At 34.0% G+C, this 19328-nt stretch overlaps 1 protein-coding gene across 1 annotated transcript in view; it reads right to left on the bottom strand.

The window, feature by feature from the left end:
* Positions 1 to 13034, bottom strand: part of LOC142323944 (uncharacterized) — a 32406-nt gene extending 19372 nt beyond the window's left edge. Inside the window, exons 1-4 of the mRNA XM_075364348.1 lie at positions 12894 to 13034; positions 11007 to 11050; positions 10627 to 10856; positions 7921 to 7982 (exon numbers count right to left, since the gene is read on the bottom strand). Of these exons, the coding sequence (XP_075220463.1) occupies positions 7921 to 7982; positions 10627 to 10856; positions 11007 to 11050; positions 12894 to 12908 (351 nt within the window). The 5' untranslated portion in view covers positions 12909 to 13034. The remainder of the gene's footprint in view (positions 1 to 7920; positions 7983 to 10626; positions 10857 to 11006; positions 11051 to 12893) is intronic.
* Positions 13035 to 19328: the final 6294 nt, after the last annotated feature.

Below are 19328 nucleotides of genomic sequence, written 5' to 3' on the forward strand. Positions count from 1 at the left end.
ATTTTTCCAACTGTTATTTACTTACATTGCCAAGATTTTCAGGAAAGTAATCCAAATTAGAATTCAAGAAAATTTGGATTTTGGACTTTTTCTTAACTGCAGTAATCAGCCCTCATTGAGAGCTTTTCAATGATATACGAGGGTAAAACAGGATTTTATTTTTTTCTTTTCAATGATATACGAGGGTAAAACAGGATTTTATTTTTTTCTTTTCAATGATATACGAGGGTAAAACAGGATTTTATTTTTTTTAAATTTATTTATAAAAAAATAAAAGGCAAATAAAATTTATTTTCCTAAATAGTTTTCTGCTTTAGAAATACATTTTACCCAGCAAGAAGAAAGGTTTTTTATTGCAGCATCATAGAATAAAGCTGGTTGCACCAGGAGCCAATTGCACATGAATCCCTCCATGTCCTCGTAATCTTCAAATTGTTGCCCTCCTAGAGGTTCTTTAAGCGGCCCAAACAAATGAAAATTGCAGGGGGATAGGTCTGGGCTGTAGAGAGAATGATCAAGTTGAATCCAGTGCATTTCTTCTAGTTTTGAGACCGTTAGAGCTGCAGTATGGAACCTGGCATTGTTGTGAAGGATGATCTCTTGAATCGATTGGTCTCGTCTTTTGTGGCAATATGCAGCCCTCACCTCATTCAACAGCTCACAGTAGTAAGTAACATTGATTGTGCGTTGTTCATGCAAAAAATCAATGAGTAAAATGCCTTGCCAGCCGAAAAAACCTTTCCAGCTGACAGTTGAGTTTTGACTTTCATTGGCGCTGCCTTTCCTTTTCTCCAAGACTCCATACTGGCTTGCTTCAACTGGGGAGTGTAATGGTGGACCCACATTTTTCACCAACCTTGCAGTAAGCCTCTAACAGACCTCCAAACATCTCAACTTCTGCTCTGTGGTCAAAAGGCAAGGGACCCCCCCATCTAGCATACACTTTACAATACTGTAGGTCATTTGTGATGTTTATTTGAAGCTCCCATAATTTATTCTGACCTGTTCTGCAATTTCAGATACTCTCACCCATCGATCGTCTTCAAGCATGTCTCGAAACACGTGAATGTTTTTGTTTGTAATACTGGTCCATGAACAGTGATCATATTCCAGATTTTCCACTTGTTCTCGTTCTTCCTTGAACTCTTTATGCCAGACAAACACCTGAGTTCTTGACAATGTTTGGTTCCCATACTGAGCAGTCAATCTCCAGAAAATTTCCATCGCTTGAACTCCTTCACGAGCAAGAAATTTTATAATTATGCATTGTGCAGTGGAGGGGTGCACCTGTTGCTCTGATACCAAAAGCGTTACTGTCAATTTGGTTGGGTGTGGCTGGCTCTCCCTACTCTTAATGACCCCACCCAAGCATACTAGAAGCATGAGCCCAGTCCTACTAACTGTAGACATTCAGGAACAAAAATCTCTTTTTTTTATTTACTCTTATATCATAAGTGGTACTTATTTTCATTGGTTTATTTACAACCAAATGAAATTTTAATTAATGAAATATTTGGATCTATAAGGGGAAGGAACGTCAATTCGAATCAGAATTCATCTCCTTTTTTTATTTTTTTAACTTTCTTTAAAATAAACTAAATTGATTTATTAATAATTATTAACCTGTGATTGTAAAAAAAGTTTACAATAAATAATTATTCAATAATAAGAGAAAAAAATATATGAAAAAAAAAGTTATTAGTGAAATAAAATTTTATGTACTTTTAAAAATGTGTATATATAATTTAATAGGCATTATTATATATGTAATAGAGTTAGTAAAACATCTGATTATTTAATATTGAAAATAATTTAGAATCATATTATTTTTGGAAAGAAAAGTTAACAATTGTAAATGAAAAAGAAAATGTAACTAAAGTGGTACAAGGATATCATTAATAAATTCAAATAGTAGTTAAATACTGTATAAGGATAGCCCAATACAGTATATGATTTAAAGTTATGGGTATCCTAAATTTATTGAAGTAAATGAATAGAATATAGACTTAATGCAACACTGAATTATCAATAGATCTTCAGACATTACAATTAAAAAAAATAAACTTAAACAATTTGTTGATGGTCAGGAAAAATAATATGGTCACAGGTGATGTATTGATTTGGGTAATAATATTATATTGTATATTAATTGTAATTATTATTGTATCATATATTGAAATATTTAAAGGAAAACACACCTGTGCCTGATAATCAACCCCACGGTGATTTATTTAGAGATGGGGGAGTTATGTTACAGTAAAATCCTGACACATTGCATTTCATATGCCACATGTGCTTCATATCACTTAATAATTAGAAATCTACCATATGATGGAATGCAATGCAGCTGCATCTTGTAGCAAGTGTACAGAATAATTATTCAGTTCTGAGTAGACTCTCGAGTAAAATTCTATTGCAGTACTTGCTCGATGCACTTCATCATCCTTTTTAATTCATCAATAACATATACGAAAAGTGATGTTAAAAGTTAATTATTTACGGTTAATGTATACCAATTGCAATGTTAATTGTATAAATAAAGTTCATGTTTGATTGTAAAAAAAAATTACAATAAATTAGAATTCAATAAGTTATTAATGAAATAAAACTTTATGTACTTTTAATTTTTTTTAAATGTGTATATGCAATTAAATAGTCGTACAAGGAAGTCATGTAGTGTCCACATCAGATTTTTTAATACCGTTTTTTTATAACTAAATTATCACTTTCTTATTTTAACAGCTTATCTTATATAAAAGAAAACAGAAACAAGTGTTATTTTTAGCTCAAGGAAAAATCTTAAGTAAAAAAATATTAGTTAATTATCAGCAAAATCCATATAAAAAAAGTCTATTACTTTAAATAAAAAGTTTTCTTTTTTTTTAAGTAATAAGACTTTTTTGACAGTTGAATATTTACTGCAATTTTTGACATCAAAATCAATCTTTTTCAGAGTAGTTTTCGTAAACTTCCCCATACTCTTCCATACAGAAAGACGTGTTGCACAAATGTAGTAACTTATGGTTATTCTTCTTTTTATATATCGACAAATTTAGCACATCTTTTTTACAAGCACTGAACCCACACAATGATTTTCATTGTTTTTCTTTTTTAACTGTAAGCCTTATACTTCTCAACAATTGTTGAAGTCTCAGAAACCTCACATGTTATAAATTACCTACATAACTTGCATATAAATTCCTTTCTGATAATTTTCTTAATGCCCTTTTGATGATATTACTTTATTCAAAACAATATAAGAATTAATGCTTACGATATCTATCATATTGAAAGTATGCAAAATGGCCACTGCTTTGTTTTTTAAGAACAAGATATTATACTGCACTTCTGAATGAAACAACTGAATACATTTAGTTTCTCTTGGCTGTTGACCATTATCAACTATAAACTTGTGGCAGTTTAGGTTACTGAAAGAGGATCCTGGTCCGACAGTATCCATTTTTACCTTTTACTGTTCGAACAGTCCTTGATGAACTAGCAGAATTGGAAGAATTAATTTGGTGAGATAATTTATTTATTATGAAGTTCATGGATTCATCTATAGATGCTTGGATGAAAGAGGAAGAAACAAAATCTACTACAATGATTTCAGATTAGATTGGCATTTCAGTACTAAGCATGATATGGATTTGGACAGAAAATTCTCTTCCATCAAATGAAGTAAGTCACCAAAACTGTTGCAATCTCCAACCTAAAGTGAATAGGTTGGTTCCATTCATGTTTTATAAGTGGAATTTTGTTGTTTTTAGCTGGGCAAAATATATCATCAGATGAAAATCATTACATGACAACTCTTAACCATACGAACTAGATTAAGAAAATACGTTGTCCTCGAACTCATTTCTACTAGATCCACAAGGATCTTCCTCTCATCACTTGTTCAGATTATCCTATCAGTTTAAATGATCAAAGTGCCATTTTCAACTAATATAAACTACAAATATATTTAAAAACGCGAAAACCTGAATTTTCGCATTCAGCAGAATAGTCAGCAAGGGGTTGATTAAGCTAAAAGCTAAAGTGATGGAGCGACTTGGGCATCTGAATGAGGTCTCATTGTGTTTCTAATGTTGGTGCTGTCCAAGGCGTGTTCTGATTCGTTCAACAGTAGGTTTTCCCCAGGAAAAGGGTGTACTGGTGGACAAGAAGTGTAGCAGATGCAAGATCTGGTTGTATGAGAGCCCATAGAAGTGCAGAAAGTGAATAGAAGGGGGATGGTGGAGGAGATACTCCAAGCAAGATGAAAATCAAAAGAGAAAAGAAGGGAGTATAAATTGGCAATAATTGAGAGCAAAAGGATGAAATGGCGCGAATCGTGTAATCAACTAAACGACAACATCTGGTTGTCTTTTAACCTTTTAACTTTTAAGATAATCAGCGGGAGATCTGGTAGGGCATTACCAGTATTGTCTAAGGAGAAGCTGAGAAAATGTATAAGTGTATTTTTCCCCAGAAAATGAGCTGAAAGTTGCCAGGAGCTGGCAGCAGTTGATATTCCACTGTTTTCACAAGACAAATTATGGCGCGCAGCATTTCGATGGAAAAGGAAACGTCCAGGGCTTGACGGAATACCAGACAAAGCAGGTAGTGGTGGAGGTTGTGCCAGATCAAATACTTTTCGCCTTTAATAGAATTCTTTTGGACAGACTCATACCATAAGATTGGAAGCGGGCTAAACTAATTCTTCTTAAGGATGGGAAGGATGCAGAGGATCTATCTGGATATAGATCTCTGTGTTTGCTTTGTCGTCTCGACAAGCTTTTTGAAAGGCTATTAGTTGATACTTGGCGAGAAAATAGGAGGCTTTAGCCAAAACCAGTTTGGCTTTTGAAAAGGCTTCACCAAAGTTATTGCCATAAACAGTTATGGGTCTGGTTGATGGCACAGCAATTGGAACATGGCAGAGAAAATCCATTCTGGCAGTAGTGCTGTTGGACAATAGAAATGTGTTCAACTCCATGCCATTTGGATGGGTGCTACGCGAGTCAAAAAACAAAGGAGTGAGCTATACCTGAGGAGACTAGAAGAAGACTACCTCAGGGGGCGATCAGTTGTCAACTGTCCTGAAGGTAAGGAGGTACAAGGTGTGTGAGAAAAGTAATGAGATTGGTAACACTGCAAGCGATCTGTCAATGCTGTGTCTACTGGTCTGTGCTAGACCGGTTTGTTCATCCCTTCCACATGCTCAGTACGAGTTTCAACTCTGTTCAGCCAACACATTATTTTTGACAGCGCCATCAGTGAAGTTGTGTTTTTGTTGTGTTATCAAAATGGAGCATCAGAATTTAGAGCAACATTGTGCAATCAAGTTTTATGTTAAACTTGGGGAATCTGTGATTGTATCCTTTGAAGAGTTGAAACAGGCCTATGGGGAGCATTGCTTATCAAGAGCACAAGTTTTCCGCTGGCACAAATCATTTTTGGAAAGCCAAGAACACGTTGAAGATCAACCTTGCTCAACGAGACCTTCAACTTCAAAATCTGACAAAAACATTGAGCATGTGAGGGTTGTGAGATCAGACAGTCGTTTAACAATAAGGATGACGAATGAACAGTTAAATTTAAATACTTTCACCATACATCAACTTTTAACAGACAATTTGGACATGCAAAAAGTTTATGCGAAATTGGTGCTGAAAAACCTCACAACAGAACAGAAGGATAATTGAAGAAATGTGTGCATTGACCTTCTTGAGAGGACTGACAATGACCAAGAATTCTTCAATCGTGTGATCACAGGTGATGAATCCTAGATACAATCCAGAAACAAAGTGGCACATTCTGTCATCTCCTCGACCGAAAAAATGTTGAATGAGCAAATCAAAGATCAAAACCATGCTGATTTGCTTTTTTGACAGTAGGGGTATCGTGCATAAAGAATTTGTTCCTCCAGGACAAACTGTCAACCAAGTGTTTTACAAAGGTGTTCTTGAAAGGTTCAGGAAAAGAGTGATTCGCGTGAGACCAGACATGGCAGACAAGTGGATGCTTCATCATAACAATGCCCCGTATCACACAGCCATTTCCATCAGGGAATTTTTGACCTCAAAACACATTCCTACGGTTCCTCAACCCCCCTATTCACCTGACTTGAGTCCTTGTGACTTTTTCCTTTTCCAGAAATTGAAACATGTCTTAAAAGAACGTAATTTTGGAACTCTGGAGAACATTCAAAAGACTGTGACCAACCAGTTAAAAGCCCTACCAGTTGAAGCCTTCCAATGCTGTTACCAGGAGTGGGAACAACGACTCCGCCGGTGTATAGCTGCCCAATGGAACTACTTTGAAGGGAATAATATTGTTGTTTGAAAAAAATAAAAACTTTGGTAAGTAAAAAGTCAGTCTCATTACTTTTCTTACACACCTTGTAGAAACGAGTATGCAGTGTGGGGTTCCACAGAGTTCGGTTCTTGGACTGTTCCTGTGAAATGTTGCATATGATGGAACCCTTAGGCTTGAGTATCCAGAGAGGGTGTATGCAACCAGTTTTGCCAATGATGTTTCATTAGTCACAGTCAGTAAAACTGAGGAGGAAGTGGTAGCTAAAAGTAACGCTGCCATTCAGATGGTTGATGTATGGTTGGAAGATAGGAATCTGTCCTGAGTTGCAGAGAAGACTAAGATGGTGGTCATGGCTAGCAGATGTAAATTGGGACTGATTAGACTTCAGGTTAAAGGGATAGAGATTGGACCGGTGGCGAAAGCTAAATATCTGGATGTTTGGCTGGACAATAAACATTCTTTCCAACCACATGTTCAGAGACCATTAAAAAGGCAAGAACAGTGGCAGCCGTCAGCAGATTTATGATTAGGGTTGGCAGACGCGCATGTCTAAAAGAAGGATGTTGGTATTGGTGGTGAGGTCCATCTTACTCAATGCAGTCCCAGTTTGGAGAAGGGCTCTAAGTAGGAGGATGGTGGTGCAAGAATTGGACAGCCAATTCTATGCACCACCAATAGATGCTGGCTATTGGAGTAGCGTGTACTTATTGGACAGTCTCAACTGAAGCAATCCTGGCGATAGCATCGATTTCACCACTAGAACTACTTGCAGAAGAAGAAGTGGAAAGAGCAGGTGGAAAACATAAGTCAAGTAAAAAGGGAGCAATATGAAAAATGGCAGATGAAGTGGTTGGGGGCACAATTTGGACAATGAATGAGGATGCTTATCCCTCATATAAAGCCATTTCAGTGTGTAAGACAGGAGGATGCGAGGAGAGAGGTGCACAAGATAAGACAAGTGACACCTGATAACATTGTTTAGGCTATACTACACAGCATAGGTAACTAGAGCTCACTATAATGAAAAGGAAAGTTGCCGAGGAGATGAAGGATGAGTAGGATCTGTTTGTGTCAAACATGTCCGGAGGAGTCAGAAGATATGAAAAGACTGTAAGTTCTGACTAGAACAATTCAACATGAGTTCCGAGTTATACTGAAAGGTAGTCCGGATCCCATGGTAGTATAGAGTATCTGTTTAGAAACCACAATAAACTTAAAACAAAATATATACATATATTTTCATTTTAGCTTATCATTTTTATTGAAATAAAGACAATAAATATATGGAAAAATAATCTACTTTTGAATTTTTTTTAAAAATAAGCATATAACATTTGTCAATCAGTTAACAATCACAGAAAACCTTTTAATTACAGACCTCATGTTATTATTACTATAAATAACCAACATATCTGAATATATTAAGTCTATTATCCCAAATTATATGACTCCATCATATGTACTGTATAAAAAAATTACACAATGAAAAAACTTCTCTATAGAATAAAAAATTAATCTAATTTATAAACAAATATCTTCCTAACTTATATTATCTATATACATCTGCATTTAAATATACTTAATAATAAGTAGAAGTATACTTAATAACAAGAGTACCTTAGTTTCTTTTTTTCTCTCTGTAATGTTGTTTGCAACTGTATCAAATCTGTTTACACCAACTAAAAATAAAAAGAAAACAAATAATGCAAATTGCAAATATTATACTGGATTATTCATTTATTCGTGCAAAATAGCAAAACTAAGCATTTAAATTCTTTTTTAGATAAAATTGTCTTCCAAGTACGCTTTATTCGGATAGATCACTGTTCGCATTCTTTATGTGGCAAAACCTTAAAAATCACCAATTTTTGAGGGCAATTTACAGTTTAGTGAACCTGTTTTAGGCTCTACCTTGCATTATTATTCCTCTCAACATAATGAATTCTAATACAACATGACAAAGATAGAATTTTGATTTGTCAGAAAATGTTTTTTTCCAGTTCTCTTTTTCCCAAATTTTGTGTTTCTTGACCCACTGAACATATTTCTATCAGATCAATCTGAAATTTTTTTTACTGTGTCTTCTTATTTTGCCGCTGATAGCTAACCTCTCACGCCTGCTGAATCAGAATCATGTAATCTCAACAACAGAATGACCCTTTTACAGATCAAAATTATTTTTCTAATATCTATCTTACTTTTTTAAATTAAATAGGTCTCATAAGAGAAATTGTAAACCTCTTTCTTCTGCAATGATCTTTTTCCCACTGTGAAACCAAGCAGGTTTCCACTTCTAATTACATACTTCTATTGACTTAACTTAAACTAACATTAGATCTCACAGCAATTTACCATTTTGTGAGGTATTGTAATAAGTATAAAAAAGAAACATAAAACAACATATCACTTTCTGAAGTAACAACCTTTATACAATGAAAAAATATCTTTATTTAATATGAAAAATTAAAAACTAATGACAAAAATTTGGAACTAAAACACAATTCATTGTAGCTACGCTAGTATTGAAATAAAAAGGTAGGGAGAGGTAATTACTGCTGGGACCTGAAGAACTTAAAACATCACTCATGATTCAATTAATTGGGACAAGAATATATTAGAGGTTAATTCTACACTGGAGTATCAATAAATGACTAAATTGATTTCCAAAAATGATTCGTAATACAGTTCCCCATTTTTTATATTAAATAATAGCAGAATTTTGCATCTCCTTCAAGTAGATTTATTATTTTAAAAACAATTTATTAACAAAAAAAATATTTTTTTCTTATCTGACATAATGAAGATAAAAAATTAAAAAATACTTTTTTCACAATAATGACATTTATTTTTCCTCTTTTCCAACAATGAAACTTTTTTGTTTGGGGAAAAATGAAGCATCCTTCAAACACTATCATCTATTACATTCACTGTAACAATATACTGGGTTGTAGAGCTACATTCTTAGTAATAATTGATGTAATATTTTGACCATTACAGGAGTGAGAACAATATACCAAAAACCTATGTGTTTATTACTCAGAGAAGATGCTATTTCTCTGAAATTCATAAATCAATGCATAAATATTTATTGAGGTACACTAGATGTTACAGACTTTGAAATCTGTTTGAAACACCTACTGAGTTTAAAGTACAGAGTTGTTAATTTTAATGTATATTTCCAAAATAAGTGTTTGATGTTGCCCATTTCACTAATCTCGTGCAACTGAAAGTCATAGAATCAGTGTCTAAGACTACTGCTCCAGTTACAACACATTTTTGGTCTACTACTTCTCCTTGGAGGTGCAGCTGCTTCAAATATGAACACAGCCCTGAGAGAAAATCAGGGAAATTCATCCCTAAACTTCTTCCGCCATCTTTGTATGGATAATTCTCACCAACATCTTTGATGCTGCATGCCACATCCATTCAGTTTGTAGCAGTCCCCATGTTTTTATCAAGAGTAAGCATACTGAATTCCCTCAAACACGCTTTCCCATGCTGTAAAAATCAGGCGCATTCAAACATGTGTTAAGTGGTGTCCTGTTTTCTGCAGTAATCACACTCATCAGAGGGTCTCAATGCTCATGCATACAAGTATGCTTTAAAGTATCTGTGACCAGTCAGAAATTGGGTCAACTCATATCTCAGTTCCCCATGTGTGCAGTCCAGCCATCTCCAGAAGTCTGGGATTGGTCAGCAGGTCCATCTACCCTTCACTGATTGATCCCATCTCTCCTGCCATCTTAATTCCTCCTGGTACATCGCCTCCCTTTTCCAAAAGAGGATTGTATAATATATCAAAAAAATTTTACAATAAACACTAGGTAAGGTATTTACAATCTGTTTCAACAGTTAATTATTATTATTCATAACAATAAATATTTCACCAGAGGAAGGATGATCAGCTGATTTCAAAGTCAAAAGTTCTAAGGTTCAAATCCTAGTAAAGGCAGTTACTTTTATACAGATTTGAATACTAGATCATGGATACTGTACTGGTGTTCTTTGGTGGTTGGGTTTCAATTAACCTCACATCTCAGGAATGGTAGACTTCAGAATGTACAAGAGTACAGTTCATTTACAATCATACATATCATCTTCATTCATCCTCTGAAGTAATACCTTACGGTAGTTCCAGAGGCTAAACAGAAAAAAAAGAGAGGAAGGATGTTTGCTGTTCTAAAGAAGCAGTGTCTCTGTTAAAGAACTAAAAATAAGCAACAAAAGTAAGCTGTAAGAAGTGCTGATTAAGTTAAAAAAATAAATAAATAAAATGCTGACACACAGGTACACATAAAATGTTAATATTATTTATCTTCTTACTTGTACGTGATATTGTCCTTCTATTTGAATGAACTGATGATGTTCCCTGTAAATTAACAAACGGTGTAGATCTAACACAAAAGGAACCAGAAGATGGGCGAATGCATGATATATTCGATATATCTACAGGGTTCGTGGCTCCAGGGGTATTTTTCTTAGGTGTTGATGTCTTTATTTTATTCTGATTTGAAGTACCATCTATATTTTCTCTCCTTTGACTCTCAGATGATCTAAAAAGAATTGATATAATCTTTATTAAACCCTTAATATAACTAGTAACCAAATAAAAAAAAAATTGAAGTACAGTAAGGATATAACAATCACACAGAAATTAATCAATTTAACTAGCATAATTATGTAACGAAAAACTGGTACCTTACCTGGGTCCTGAATTTCCAGAATTTGGATTAAAAGGAAGGCGACACTGAAACAATGAAAAATATACTATTAAAATCTGATCATTTCAATATATGTGAACGCCTCAGGAAGTAGAATTTTTTATTATAAGGATGTGACATAACATTAGGTGCAACACCTACAGGAAAGTTGACCAAATAAACAATAAAATCTATTACAAGATTCAAAGTTTAACAAGATTGGGTGCAATATCCCTCCATTTTGTTGACAATTATTATTAGTTAATGACTACAGCAATTGATGTCATACATAATATTTTCAATCCCTATTTAACACACTTGTTATAAATCAATATCCAGCAAAATATCCTTTATCTACATATACATATGCCTTATCTTTGGAAGAGATTGAGATCTCACCATAGCTCATAATCATATACAGATATCATCTGCTAAACATTTATTTACAGTGGGAAATCATTTTTATTACATTGCTTTTCACAGTGACTATTTATAAGGATTCTGGGTAGAACAAATTTAGACTGATGATTACTATTACCCCACATAATTTAAATATTCCTTTTTAATAGTTATTTCTGCCTTGCTTTCTGTCTGTATTATAAGCAGCATAAATCATGGATTATAGGACTTGGGCTATGGAAACAAAAAAAATCGCTAAAATATGTAAACACTGAGAAAATGAAATATTAGAATACGTCAGATAAAATTAGCAAACAAAATGGAAATTTAACTAAATTAAAATTTTATTTTGTAATGGGTTACAAGTAATCCAGTACAACATACTTCAAAATGTCACAAAAACGTTTTGGACTTGGCCATCTAATTCATTCAAAGTGGTTAAAAAGCAGCCTTGAACACTACTGGTTTTATTAAAAAAAAACACAAGAGTACTCTTTACAATAATTTCTATTAATTTGAAATTTAAAGTTTTCAATTCAATGAAAAAATTGTCAAATAGAATTTTTTTTGAGTGCATTAAACCCCTTATGCAAGTAAACATTTTTTGAAAACTATTTCTCCAAGTCCTATAAAATATAATTTTCTGTAATTAATTTATTTTGAGTTGTTTTAAGAAATGTTTTCACTGTTTAAAATAAACATAACAGGCAACTGCATTACAAAATCTGACAATATGCATTGAATATGAAATAAAACTGGATCTTGCTGTCTATTCATATGTCCTCTGTTGAATCCCCAAATGACTGTGGCCTTTTTTTACCCCTTTAACTTGTGTTCATTTTCTTATTTATGAAAAAATGAGAAAAAATGATTTATGAGAAAAATGCATCTATTTTTTTAAAATAATTCTTTAATATCTATTTATTTGGGCAAGTTATGTTATTGCACAACCTCACTAACAATACATTTCTATTTTTTTTTACAACTAATGTAACTTGGGTTTACCATGCAATCTGTTCCATAAATTACATGGGATGGTGCCCAGATTGCACCATCATTAAATAATTTGCTGAAAAATATAGCTTCCATTATAAAAGACAACTGTAATTTTACATTGTTTTCTTTGATACTTGTAAAAAATATAAATTAAGTTCTTTTTGTAAACATGGAATAACATATCCATCAACCGAAACATCGTGTATAATTATTTCTGGTCTGAATAAAGTATTATTTCATGTTTCTACTGAGTGATAACAAATTTTTATTTTTCAATAAAATGTAAAACAAGAAAAGTATGACACTGAAAATTACATAAGAAAATCTCACAGAATCACACCTATTCTTGTGAGTATTTTCACTAACAGAAAAATAATTTTAAAACATTTATAAAACACTGTGCTTATAGTAGCACATAACCTCTTCAATCACCTATAGGAAAAATCTTTTACAAAAAAAAAATTTGTAATAAGTCAGTCAAAATAATGTATTTACCTTTTTACTACTCATTTTGAGTTACTTCAAATAATTAGAAACAAAGTGAAATCTGATGTTACGCACGCAAGCAATTACACATAAATTTTTCAATCCCGCCAAAACACCTAGCAACCGGAAAAGCTAGTTAGAACTGAGGCTCGTTCTTTTTTTAACTTCCAGTGGGTTTAAAAGATTACAAAATACAGAATAAAATGTTTTAAGATTAACTAAATAAATGATTCACATTTTTACTAAATGTGAATGATATATCCACATAAAAAAATAATAATCAATTTTTTTTAAGCTGAAATGAAATTGATAAAAAATACGATCACTGTAAACAACACACAGTACTTTAGTTTAAAACATGGCAGGGATTATTTTAATAAAATTAAAACTTGCAAAGTTAATCACACCAAATTTAAAAAATGTTGTACATAATTTAAATAGCCTCTGTGAGGCCAATTCAGTTCCCACGTTTGTGGGAATGTTTATCACGCGCCACAACCGGTGTTAACCTTTTTCTTTCCTTTTTTTAACCACGGGGACCACCGTTAAGTACTACTTCAGAGGATGAGATGAATGACAAATGTAGTGTGTGAAAATGCCATGCCTGACCGGGATTCGAACCCGGGACCTCTGGATGAAAGGCCGAAACGCTACAATTCGTGACACGGAGGCCGGCCGGTGATAACTTAGTAAAAATTTAACACATCCAAGCAAGATCCTAGATATTTCATTCTTAAACAGTATTTTTAATGTAGAATAAATGATAAGATAAAAATAAAATAAAATACATTTAAAATATGAGAGTATTTCAGCTAAAAAATAAATGACAACTTTTCAAGAACACCAAGGATAAACAACATACACTATCATGTCGGAAAAAAACCAAAATATGTTATTGGAGATAATTCTATTTTCGCCGAATGGCAGTGTAGAGCTTTTTTATATATCTGTTTAAATATATTTATTACAAAACAGTGAATGAAATTTCTTTTGTTTCTAGCACTGGTGGAATATAACTGTATTTTGAGAACACCTGAATGAACATCTCATTGTTGCATGAATAAATAAGTACCAAAAAATGGTGATCTTCAGTCTGTAGGTAATTATCGCCAAATTTCTGTTATCAATGTCCTTTCCAAATTATTCTAGAAGTTGATTTACCTACATCTTAATGCTTTGCTAGAGAAGATAACTGTTCTGACTCGGCACTAATTTCGTACGACGAGTAATTTAAGCGAGATTCTGCTGTGTTTCCTTGCATTTATCAGGGGTTTTTCAGTGATCGGTCCTTTCGGGTAGGAACGACCGTATCCGATAATTTTACACTAAAAAACGGAATACCACAGGGAAGTGTCACCTTATTTGCCGTATACAAAAATATAACAAACTGTGTGCGAAAACCCGCTGTCTTCTTTATTTGTAGATGATTTTTCAGTTTATGTTGCATCTAGATTTTTAACTAGTGACGAGAGGTTGCTCCAAATCACTTCAACTCGTCTATCATCGCGGTGTAAAATGACTGGATTTACGTTTTCTTCTGAAAAGACGAAATGCATTTGCTTTTCACGCTTGAGGGAACGTGTTGAACCTCAACAGTTTTTAAATGGTGAACCAGTTGAAACATGAACGCGGGTAAGATTTCTTAGATTGTGGTTTGACCAATGTCTAACGGGAAACATATTTTAAGGAGCAGAAGGTAAAATGTCAAAAAATGCTAGATATGCTAAAAGTTCTATTCAATACTTGTTCAGGAGCTGATCGAGAATATATGTTGCAGTTCTACCGAGCTCTGGCTTAGTCGTCGACACGGGTTACTGCTCTAAAAATGCTTGATGCAATCCACCATTCATTCATCCGTCTGGCAACTGGTAGGTTTCGTTCAAGCTCTATGGTAACTCTACTGGTGGACAGTGGTGAGCCATTCCTTTGGAATGTACGAAGCTAAGTTGTCTGCTCCTATATAGCTCGTATTAAAACGCAACCAAATCATCCTACTTTTTATACGGTGTTCTCCAACCACATGCTAATCGATATTAGGAACATCCGAGATCTACTGCTCCGCTAGGCATCAGAGCTCAGCGCCTTCTCTTAGCTGTAAATATACAATTACCTCCAGTACCCCATGTTACTTAACATTACTCCTAAGTGGTCTTCTCACGTGAATTATTGTTGCTTTAGTCTTGGTCAATATCAAAAAAGGACACAAATCCGGTTATCTTACGAAACAGATTTTTTATATTTTAAATAGCGAGAATCTAGATGTTGTAGTTTATAGAGACGGTTATAGACACGATAATTCTGTTGGTTGTGTTTGTGTGGTTGGCAGTAGGACATATATGTTTGGGCTTCCCAGTATCGCCAGTGTTTTCTTCCCGGAGCTGTTTGCGATAAACAATGCATTAAATATACTTAACCCAATATTCCGACATGTACTTGTGTGTTCAGATTCCATGAGTGCCTTGCAAGCCATTAATGATATGTACTCTAGACATCCTGCTGTCTGTGATATACAGTCTATCGTCTCTGAAATGATTCAACGTGATACAAGGGTGAACTTCTGTTAGATCCCCAGCCATATTGAAATCTCAGGTAATGAGTGCGCTGCTATTGCGGCAAAAGAGGTTTGTTCGCAGCCTCCTTTCACTGATCGCGTTGTTTCTAATGTTCTTGTATGTTTTCAGAAAAGTGTCGTTCGTGATGAGTGACAGAGTGAATGGAATGCTACCATCAACAATAAACTTCGTCCGGTTAAGAACTCTGTTCACCTTGGAGCTCTTCACATAGGAATAAACTTCGTGAGGAGGTTACTATTGTTGTTTGCGAATAGGTTACACTGGGCTCCCTCATGAATATCTGATGACTAAGATTGATGCACCCGTTTGTATTGGCTGCAACTGCCAATTGACGATACACTATTTACTAGTGGACTGTGTCTGTTATGCGGTACTGCGTCGGAAGTTTAAATTTGGTGCCAACATCAAAAATATTTTAGGTAACGAAATGACAGTTATCCAATGTCATACGATTTCTGAAGGCCTTATATCTGGATTCAAAGATTTGATTATTCATACAGTCCTTTCTGTTATGCATTTGGCGTATGTCATTTGGTATTTTGTCCTTTTAAGTTAAATTTTAATTATTGTATTCTATCAAGCTTTTAATTCTCTCTTAACATAAGACATGGGCATTTTCTTCTGCGTTTATATACTACTTTAAGTAATTTTTAGGTTAATCTTTTAAATTTAATTTTAAATATATAAATATTGTGTTCTCAAAAATCTGATGTGGGCATCACATGACTTCCTTGTACGCCTATTAAATTACACACACATTTTTTTAAAATGAAAAGTACATAAAATTTTATTTCATTAATAACTTCCTAAATATATTTTTTTATTATTGAATTATTAATTATTTTTTTTTTAGTCACAGCTTAATAATTATTAATAAATCAATATATTTAAATTAAAAAAATGAGATGAAATCTGATTTGAACTGAACTGCCTTCCCCTTGTAAGTTCCAAATATTTAATTAAAATTCTATTTGGTTACAATTCTGGAACCAATGAAAATAAGTATCACTTTTGATACATCGTTGAAAAGGTCTCAATGAGGGCTTATTACTGTAGTTAAGAAAAAGTCTAAAATCCAAATTGTTTGGATTTTGAGCTTTTTTGGACACGTGTGGTCCAGTCAATAGCAATCAACATGGGAGGGGCACAACTACATGTTACTACAGTTCTAAATCCAAAATTTCAACATCCTACGGCTAATCGTTTTTTAGTTATGCGAAATAAATTCGTACGTACGTACAGACATCACGCTGGAACTAGTCAAAATGGATTCAGGGATGTGAAAAAGGATATTTCCGTTGAAATCTGAAAATCGAAATGTTTCCCGATCACAATACTTCCTTTATTTTGTACAAGGAAGTAAAAATAAAGGAACCATTAATAAAGCTTGCGGGTGAGCGCTCTTAAGAAATTTTTATTTTGACCATACTAATTTTCATTTATCATTGTGATAGTGTTACAGCACTGCATTCTAGTTAAAGGGCAAGGGAGAGATTCTTACAGTTTTATCTCAACGTCAAAACTTCATTGTTCAATTAATTTTTTTTTTTAAATGAGAAAATGAACAACTCAGTCAAGGTCCTTGTCAAGTTTATAATATCCCTGCAATCTCGTCTTTTCTCTTGTTTCTCTCTATGCAAAAACTTCATACCGCTGTTGTTGAAAAATACTTAAATGCAGAAATTAATGATTGTTTAAAAAAATTATTAATCTAATAAATGAGATATCTGAAACATGCTACTTTGATACAAAGTTTTTTATATTTGTATTTTACTGAAACGAGCGATGTTCTTTTACATACTGTGGGTGCAGTTCATATTAACGAACGAACGTTGAATTATATTATGTTTTGAAATTGTTGCACAAGAATAGTTTTGTTAGCTTGTCAATTAACGTTTTGCAGTAGTGGTGGGATAAACGATTCATTTCAGGAATAGATTCTTTCAATTCGAATATCAGAAAGGATTCGTAAAAAAGAATCATTCGTCAGATTCAATGATTCTTTTCCTTCCCACCACTACAAGAGCTGTAAACTCTAATGCGCATGCTCTCTTTCTCTTGTTCACCCATGTTTAGCGGTTCATCTCTTCGTACTCCTGTTCGACTCAATTGATGTATACCTACTAAATGTCTTCGATTCTTCTCTTTTCATCTTTATTCTACTCTTAAGTAAACAAACATATGATTCTTTTTCGGTTCAATACGATTTTTAGTAGCCTATCACTTCTAATACGCAAGCTCTATTCCCTTCATCTACCCAACAATTCTCCTTATTTCATCTCTTATTCGATTCCTTTACGAAAACTAGCTTATATCAACAATCCTCATCGCTAAACAAAGCAGGAAAAATTTTAACTGTTATGCACACATTCTATATGACATCATTATTCTTTTTTCTTTTAATTTCATTCGGGTGGGAAGCTATGTTGCACAATTTTAATTACTGTCGTTCTTTTGCGCATTCTGTCATGCTCAAGATATTTTTTACAATTATTCTTAGTAGACGGATAAAAGACGACAGTCGATTCTGTTTTCATGGTGAATAGTCTTTACGTGGTCTCTTTAGAGTTGTGTTTTTAGTTTGTTTATATTTTTTTTCGGAGAGGTATCTGTTGAGAGCCAGATTAAGGAATGATTCCTGAAAGAGGGCAGCAGCTCTTTCAGTAGTTGTTAGGGGCGTGAGTCAGGACGACTTAAACGGCCGTATCAACATCACTCAGACCTCTGAGTACTGCGCAGCTGAAAGCAATGGAAAACTACAGCTGCTTTTTTTCCAAGAAAATGTGGCTCTCTGCATTTTCACATAGCAATAATGGAGGCGCCTTCCTTGGTAAAATATTCCGGAGGTAAAATAGTCCCCCGTTCGGATCTCCGGGTGGGGACTACTAAGGAAGGGGTCACCAGAAAATTAAAAAATAACATTCTACGAGTCGGAGCGTGGAATGTTAGAAGCTTGAAAAAGGTTGGTAGGCTAGAAAATTTAAAAAGGGAAATGGGTAGAACAAATGTGGATAGAGTAGGAATTAGTGAGGTTCAGTGGGAAGAGGAAGGCGACTTTTGGTCAGGTGATTTTAGAGTAATTAACTCAGCATCAAATAATGGGCAGGCAGGAGTAGGTTTCGTGATGAACAAGAAGATAGGGAGGAGAGTGGAGTATTTCAAAACGCATAGCGATAGAATCATTGTAATAAGGATAAAATCAAAACCTAAACCGACAACGATTGTTAACGTCTATATGGCTACAAGCGCCCATGATGATGATGAGGTAGAGTGTGTATACGAAGAGATTGATGAAGCAATTAAACACGTAAAAGGAGATGAAAATTTAATAATAGTTGGAGATTGGAATGCAAGTATTGGAAAAGGCAAGGAAGGAAATATAGTGGGTGAATACGGGCTGGGAAAAAGGAATGAAAGAGGGGACCGACTTATAGAATTTTGCACGAAGTATAATTTAGTAATTGCCAACACCCAATTGAAAAATCATAATAGAAGAATATACACTTGGAAAAAGCCAGGCGATACTGCAAGGTATCAGATAGATTATATCATGGTTAAGCAAAGATTTAGAAATCAACTCATTGACTGCAAAACTTACCCTGGAGCAGACATTGATAGCGACCATAATTTGGTGATAATGAAATGTAGATTGGGGTTTAAAAACCTGAAGAAAAGGTGTCAGATGAATCGGTGGAATTTAGAGAAGCTTCAGGAAGAGGTGGTAAAGAAGGTTTTTGAGGAGGACATCGCAAGAGGTCTGAGTAAAAAAGATAAGGTAGAAAATGTAGAAGAAGAATGGGAGAATGTTAAAAAGGAAATTCTTAAATCAGCAGAAGCAAACTTAGGCGAAATAAAGAGAACCGGTAGAAAA

This window comes from Lycorma delicatula, chromosome 1 (assembly GCF_047948215.1).
Source record: "Lycorma delicatula isolate Av1 chromosome 1, ASM4794821v1, whole genome shotgun sequence".
NCBI classification, from domain to species: Eukaryota; Metazoa; Arthropoda; class Insecta; order Hemiptera; family Fulgoridae; genus Lycorma; species Lycorma delicatula.